At 46.1% G+C, this 7880-nt stretch overlaps 1 protein-coding gene across 4 annotated transcripts; it reads right to left on the bottom strand.

The window, feature by feature from the left end:
- Positions 1-42: 42 nt before the first annotated feature.
- On the bottom strand, positions 43-3091 carry TMEM139 (transmembrane protein 139). Of its 4 annotated transcripts, none has more exons than XM_026512955.4 (3): positions 3018-3091; positions 1833-2082; positions 43-1610 (listed from the first exon to the last, which is right to left on the bottom strand). In XM_026512955.4, the coding sequence occupies exons 2-3, from the start codon at positions 2063-2065 to the stop codon at positions 1217-1219; spliced, it is 627 nt and encodes a 208-aa protein (XP_026368740.1). In that variant the 5' UTR covers positions 2066-2082; positions 3018-3091; the 3' UTR covers positions 43-1216. The 4 variants fall into 4 exon arrangements, 3 of the variants coding, with proteins under 3 accessions (XP_026368740.1, XP_057160183.1, XP_026368731.1); XM_057304200.1 differs by having other exon boundaries at positions 3009-3065; XM_026512946.4 differs by lacking the exon at positions 3018-3091 and having other exon boundaries at positions 1833-3002.
- Between the last annotated feature and the right edge of the window lie 4789 nt (positions 3092-7880).

The raw sequence follows: 7880 nt of genomic DNA, 5'->3' as shown, positions 1-7880 counted from the left end.
CCCTGCCTCACCCGCCTATTGGAAGCACTTTACAGAAACGAGTTTGGCCGGACTTTCGACTTTATTGAACTATTGGGGCGAGGGTAAGGAGGAGATGGAGAGCACTGGAAGTCGTTAGACAGATACCGCACAACGGACGAATGCCCAAGTGGGGAGCGCATCCCTGAGGAGGGTGGGTCAGCGATGGCTGGGCAGCTCCCGGTGCCTAAAACCTTCATCGCAGCCACAGCACGATTCCAGAAATCCTTACGTTCTGTTTTGATTTGAGGAAGCCGGACCGGGGGACTGGGGTAAAACCCTGTGGTCAGAGCGCAGGGGTGAGGCTTAACGGTTAGACACCGTGCGGGTGGCTCCAGCGCTTCATAGGGGAGTCAAGAGGGAGCCTTAGATACTGCCACCCCCCGCCAAGCTCCTGTTTTATCCTTTCTGACCTTCATCCGCCCATCTCAAAATCGGAAGCCCCTCCTCCTGGGGCAGCTTACTCCTCTGCTTCCAGGTAGGAAGCACTGGAGACTGCTCTTCAGGCCCTGGGCAGAAACTGTCTACTTGGACCAGGGCTGTCGCAGCTTTGATTAGTTTTGCTTATCCAGGAGGCTGGGCACACACCCTTGGTCACACAGGCCTCACTGCCTGCAGACGTAACTATTCCGCCATTCTGTCTAGAGGAAGTCTCCCACCTCTGTCCAGTAGTTGTCCAAGATAGAGATTGAGAGATTTGTGGATGACCTTATAATTGAAAATACAGTAGGATCTGGAATCAGAAGAGTAAAGTCAAAATCATTTTTATGCTGTTTACTAGCAGTGTGCCCCCATGCAAACTCTCAAACTTCTCTGTCCCTTGGTATCCTCATTTTTCAAATGAGGGTAGTAACATCTCACATGGCTGGGAAGCCTAATTGAGCTGGTAGAGAGAAGCACTCAGAACAGAAACAACATAGCTGTCACTCAAATGTTTCTTTTCTTCCTTCAGATTCTCTGGATCACTCCTCCATCTAACTCTGAAAATATCGGATATGGGGTAGGTCACTGAATGTTACCTGAAGACTCAAACTGTGCCACATACATCTCAGCTGGAAAAGGCTTACAACAGCCTGACTCCCCTCTGTGTTCATTTCCCCACACAGAAACACAGTTCCTGACACAGCAGGCACTGGAAAATGTTGGTCAAATGCATGAACAGGTCTGGTGCAGAGATGATATATCGTGGGAAAGTCTTTTAGGGAGGTGTCCAGTTGTTTTCAAAGAAAACATCATCATCGGGTTGACCAAAGCTGACATCATAGGCAGGGGGTGGAGTAAGAGGCTCCAACTTGGAGGGGACCCCCAAGCTCTGCAGATCAGGGGCAGTGGACATGACCCGGGGTCCCCGAAGCCGAAGGCTGACTGGAACTCTTCCAGAGTTTTGTGGGGTCATAGACCCCTCTGAGCCCACTCGCCTTTCTAGTCTGGCTCTATCAGGGCCCTCTGGATGGCTAGGCTGTCCTTCTTCAAGTCCTGGGGGAATTACAACACTGCTGTAGGGGGGTGGTTGATCTAGCTGCTGGGGGCGGCATTGTGATTCCAACACCACAGCCTCTTCGTAGGTTGGCACCTCAAAAGCTTCATTGTCGCTGAGGGAGAAGAAATAAGGTCACTGGTGGCCTCCTAAAAGGAGTCCTTTTTCCCTTTACCATCTTCTTTTGGCAAAAGACCCACCCCACCCCCCTGACCCCACCCATCCCCTCATAGATCCAGTAACAGGAAAGCAGAGCTGTATGTCTGAGAGACTAGAGGGACACAGGGAAAAAGGATCCATCGTGTATTCCTAGACTTCTGCCCACCCCTTAACTCACCGTGCATTGCCTGAGGCCCCTGGGCTCTCCGTCTGCATTGATCGGAACCCCCATTCCAGAGAACATGCCAGGAGGCAGACAAACAAAAAGAAGCCACCCAAGGCGAGAAAGAAATAAGCAACAGGGGCGATGTCCGGCTGTATGCCCAGTAAAGCCAGCCCCAGGAGGAAGGAGGTGCAGCACAGGAAGAGAAGCGGCTTCTCCAGTCTCCCCCACAACTGGCTTGGCACCATGGCCCCTCCCCAGGCTCCTGCAAAAAGACACACAGGTGTGTCTAAACCAGCAGTTGGCATCCTGTCCAGGTCAGATTCCAAAGTAACTATATTAGACACCTTTAGGTTTTAGGTTCTTCAATCTCAAATCAAATGGCCCAAATATATGATCTTCAGGGTTCCCTTCAGCTTTGTAATTCTCTCTAGGATCACACTGCTGTCCCAGGATATCAGTATGTGTGGAGTAGCCAGGAAATAAGCCTGGGAGTCTTCATGCAACTTACTGTGTCATGGCCCTGTCTTCCTTCTTCCTTCTCTGCATTCTCCCTTCCAGCTCTATCTTTTTACACCATCCAAGACCCAGTCTTGGCTGGCCCTGCCTGGGGCCTCTGTGCTCACCAGCATCTGTGGAATCCAGGTGATGAGGCAGGCAGGCCCTGCCTTTTCTCTCCAATTGCTCTGCAATGGACCTCCACCCTACCCGCCCCCATCTCCCCAGTTAGACCTTGTTGGGGAAAGCAGTTGGGGAGGAACACCACCTACCCTGTCTGACCTCATCTTCCCATTTCCTCCACTCAGCCCATGCTCCGGTTGAGGGGAGAAAGCGCACATGGATGCAACAAAGGGACACAATTATGTGAGAATCTTACAAAGGCCTAGGGCAATGGACAGAGGCCCACATAACTCCTGATCTTTCCCTGTCTGCCAGGTTATCCCATCCTCTACCGGCCTTAACTCAGTAAGCTCAGATTTCAAGTTTCCTGTCTGTAGTTACCACAAGGGCTAGGAAGCTGGTGGGGAGAAGCCTTTTCCCTCAGCAACACAGCAGCAACGCCTGGGCAGCAGCACCCCAGAACCAACCCATTAGGAATTCCCTGAACTCTGCATAGCAAGAAGCCACAGACTCTAGGTAGGGTCCAGACCCCCTGCTTGAACCCTAACCCCAATCCCATGGCCCTCCTACCCTTCTCACCGGTGTTAGGAATTCCTCCCTCACTTGTCTGGACGACTCCGCAGAAAGTAGGTTGTAGGGGAGCGGGAGGAGGGGGGGAGGTGGAGCGCAGTGGCTCCACCCACTTGTCTGTTCCAATCCCTCAGTTCCTGCGCAGGCTTCCTCCTCCCCTTTCTGCTTACAGCTGACCGGCTATTGCCCCACCTTGATTTTTTTTTGGTTTTTATACCGCCCACCCCCTACAGTGCCTTAATGAGAATGCACTTGCGCCCTCGTCCCCACCCCAATGATCTTTGTACTTAGGACCAGAGTTGTATTCAGTTTCCTCTTCTTTCCTCAATGCGCACCATATTCTGAGTACTTTGTCTTAATATTTAGGTAATATATTTTATGCCTGGAGCAGAGGCCGTGGTTTATTTAATCTCTAGATCGCAGGGCTTTGCATGATTTGCTGTGGGCATGAGATGGCGTGTCGTGCTTCAGCTGCCAAAGTACCATTTCTTTGAACTTGTTTTCTGCAGACCTGTAAGACATTTTTGTGTATGCTTCTTGGCCCAGTTAACTCTTGATTCTTCAAAAGCCACGTCCAAGGTCGTGCCTGCTGTGGATGTCTCCACAGCATTCCTTCCTACTCCTGTTCAGGCCTTTAGCTGTTTATATAGTAATTTTCTGTTTACATAACTTTCTTCCACTGTGAGCTTTTCAAAGTAAGTGATTAGTTTCAATAAGTTGAATCCGTGCAATTGACATGGTTCCTGACACATGGTAGGTACTTACTAAACAGTTGAATGCTCTCATTAGGAGGTTACCATCTTGTCTGGCCTCGCCACACACTGGAGATCCAGGACCCACTCTTTTTTTTTTTTTTTTTTTTTTAAGATTTTATTTATTTATTTGAGAGAGAGAGAGAGCATAAGCAGGGGAGAGGGGGAGAGGGAGAAACAGGCTCCCCACTGAGCGGGGATCCCCATGTGGGGTTTGATCCCAGAACCCTGGGATCATGACCAGAGCCAAAGGCAGACACTTAACTGAGCCACCCAGGTGCCCCTATGACCACTCTTTTTTTTAAGGTTTTATTTATTTGACAGAGAGAGAGAGCACAAGCAGGAGGAGCAGCAGGCTTAGGGAAAGGGAGAAGCAGGCTCCCCGCTGAACAAAGAGCCCACTGTGGGGCTCGATCCTAGGATCCTGGGATCATGACCTGAGCTGAGGGCAGATGCTTAACCAACTGATCCACCCAGGCGCCTCTATGACCACTCTTTTAAGGGGAATCCTGGTAATAAGTCTAGGTGATGTACGTGCTGGGAAGTGTAGAGGATGGAGGCATACTTTATTCTTGAGACACAGAGAAGGACACAAGGCTGGGTTCCAGGCCTTCAGAGTGTTACCACTGGACAAACCAATGGGAGTAGGAGATAATGGGGCACAAATCTAATCCCAAGGATGGTCGTGGGGCATAGCCAGGGTGGCTGCATCAGAGGATATGTGGAGTGTCTGAGTGTGTGTGTGTGTGTGTGTGTGTGTGTGTATGTGAGAGAGAGAGAGAGAGAGAGTGGGAGAGGGAGAGGAGAGAGGAAGGGAGGGAGGGAAAGAAGGATGAGGGTGCCTGGAGTAGAATGCAGATGTGTATAGTGATGGAATGTCAATGATGATTCTCTGACCAGATAGAGGAGAGGGAGGAGTTGTAACAGGAAGGCTGTGGTAGTCCAAATGAGCTGTGTCTCTGTAGGAAGTAGGAATGGAGAGTGGGGTGAGAGCTGGTTGTTTTGTTTACATGAATTTCCATACTGTTCATCTCCTATAAGGAAAGTATGACTAGGATCAGAAGGATTTGCATCTGGGACACCTGGCTGGTTTAGTTGGTAGAGCAGGCAACTCTTGATCTCAAGGTCATGAGTTCGAGCCCCATGTCAGGTATAGAGATTACTTAAAAATAAAATCTTAGAAAAAAAAAAGGGTTCACATCTACAGTTAATATATTAACAGAAGGAAATTTGTCAAGAGTCATTGATATGTATGATAAGAGGGCTTTGTTAAGAAGTGTGTTCTGGGGGGCCTGGGTGGCACAGCGGTTAAGCGTCTGCCTTCAGCTCAGGGCGTGATCCCGGCATTCTGGGATCGAGCCCCACATCAGGCTCCTAGGCTATGAGCCTGCTTCTTCCTCTCCCATGCCCCCTGCTTGTGTTCCCTCTCTCGCTGGCTGTCTCTATCTCTGTCAAATAAATAAATAAAATCTTAAAAAAAAGAAGAAGAAGAAGAAGAAGAAGAAGAAGTGTGTTCTGGATAGTGAGATGGGGGGTTGTAGGCTGACAGGCAAGGGAGTCAAAGGGGGGGGCTGAATGTCTATAGTGTGAAAGGATTTGCAGTTGGAAGAATGAGATCTTTGTAGCATAAGGCTCTTGGTTGCCAGAAGGAGCCTACACTAGAGAAACTTGCTAGTTGAGTTAAGAACTGGTTCCAAGTCAGGAAAGCTGGACTGCTAGCTGGCTATGCCTTCAATATATTCTCTATCATGATAATTTTAAATAGATTTTCTAAAAATTCCATTTTTTAATACTGTTACTCTTTATTTGAGAGAGAGAGAGGAGGGGGCAGAGGGAGAGAGAATTCTTAAGCAGCCTCCCTGCTGAGCATGGAGCCCGATGTAGGGGCTTAATCCCAAGACCCTGAGATCATGACCTGAGCTGAAATCAAGAGTTGGCTGCTTAACCCACTGAGCCACCCAGGCACCCCTAAAAATTCCACTTGTTAAGTATAAAATCTTGCAAAATATTTAAAGGTTATAAAGAAAAAAAAATCATCCGCAATCTCCTTATCCTAACATGGCCATTTAAAATTTCTACACATTTCTTCTAGTCTGTCCACACACTGGTTGAAATCAGAGTACTCACCATTTTGTATTTAAAACAAAAAAATTAAACATTGTTTCACATATAGTTCACCTTTTGATACAGTCTTTGTTGTGGTATTTTTAACAGCCACATAATATTTTATCGAATGGATGTACCATTATTTAACATACCTTTATGTTATGTTACTTGGTAGCATTGAGTTTATTTTACTCAAATTTTTTTTTTTTTTTTTTGGTCATCAAATGTTTCAAGAGACAGAAAGTAGATTAGGTGGTTGTCAGGGGCTGGAGAGAGGGAAGAATGGGGAGTAACTGCTAATGGATTTCTCTTGGGGGTAATGAAAACATTTAAAAATTAGTGGTGATGCGGGGCACCTGGGTAGTTCAATCAGTGAAGCATCCGATTCTTGATTTCAGCTCAGGTTGTGATCTTGGGGTCATGGGATGGAGCCCCTTGTCGGACTCCATGTGTAGCCTGCTTGGGATTCTCTTTCTCCCTCTCTCTGCCCCTCCCCACCTAAAATAAGTAAATCTTAAAAAAAAATTAGTAGTGATGCTTGCACAACTCTGAATATGCTATAAAAGACCCACTGAATTTTATACTTTAAAAGGGTGAATTATGCTTCCATAAAGCCATTTAAAAATGATTCTACAATGAACCTCTTCTTACATGTAGTTTTACCTTCTTTTTGGATTATTTCCTCCTGTTGAATTCTAAGAAATGTCATCACTGAGACAAGCAATGTGAAAGAAAGCTTTTGTTGCTCCAAATAGGTATGGCCAAACTTCTTCCCAAAGGTATTACCTTCCTTTTTTTCTTCATCAACTTAGTATCCTTAGCAAAATATAAATGCTGAAGATACTATTGGTCATTCTGCTTTCTACTCACGTTCCTCTACAAACCACCATGTACGTTAGAGGCCGGATTACTGCCTTAGGTGGGCCCACTATGCCCACCTCATTTTGGGAGGGGATAGTGAAGGGAAGTGGGGTGGGGGAGGGAGAAGCAGAGATAATTGTCAGGCTTCCTGTGAAGGGTAGTTGATGTCTACCACAGAGCACTTCTCTACGCCTCCATACTCTTGTGATTTTGTGTTTCTGAATCTGAGTCTGCTTTGTACTTGTAGCCAACATGTGTGGAGTGTTTTGTGTACTGTTCACTGTGCTAAATGCTTCGCACAAATTAAGTAATTAAAAATATAATGTAATAAAAGGTAGTTGCTATTATTATGTTCATTTAATAGGTAAGATCAGAAACTTGAGGAAAATGTATAGCTAATCAAGGGTGGGGCCAAGATTTCAACCTGTAGTCCCAATCCATAAACCTGGCTCTTAAACACTATGTCATCTGACTCTAAACACTCTTTTTGGCTGATTTAATAGTGATAATTTAACAAAACACCTATGACATTCTAAAATCATAACTCTGGGGTCTTCCCGGGAGGAGCGGTTAGATGTTATTTTCCCCACTGTTTGGCATCTTAAGAAAAGGCTGACCTTCAGAGAGCAAAGGCAGCAAAAGAGATTATCATAAGATTAAATGAAGTTATCAATATGTAAGGCAAGAATGGAAAATTAGGATTGCAGGCCCTGTATCAGGATGTTTATCTTTTATGAGCCAATTAATACTGATGACAAAAGGTAAGACTTTTACCTGGATAGCTCTAGAAGCCCAATGTGCAGGTGACTTTTTAAAAAAAAGAGTGTAAGTGAGGATACGTGTGTATGTTTGTGTGTGTGTAGAAACAAATTGGCCCAATCTCATTTGATCCTTGACAATCATGTGGGTAAGTCTGATTATCATTTTTATGTTACGGAGGAGAAAACCAGCTCAGAGAAAGTACACGATTTGTTTAGTTAGAATCAAACTCAGAATCTTGCCCTTTTAACCCAGTTGAGAGTGTTTCTCTTTGTATTTGTTGCCTTATCCACAACTCTTTCAAACGTGTAGGGAAGGTGGATAAATGATTTAATATGAAGTATATCAGCATCATTGATATTTCTGGGCTGGAAATGCTTCCCATAAATGATGA

This window comes from Ursus arctos, unplaced genomic scaffold, assembly GCF_023065955.2.
Source record: "Ursus arctos isolate Adak ecotype North America unplaced genomic scaffold, UrsArc2.0 scaffold_3, whole genome shotgun sequence".
NCBI classification, from domain to species: domain Eukaryota; kingdom Metazoa; phylum Chordata; class Mammalia; order Carnivora; family Ursidae; genus Ursus; species Ursus arctos.
Note: the sequence above shows the minus strand (reverse complement) of the source record. Positions and strands in the feature narration are given on the sequence as shown.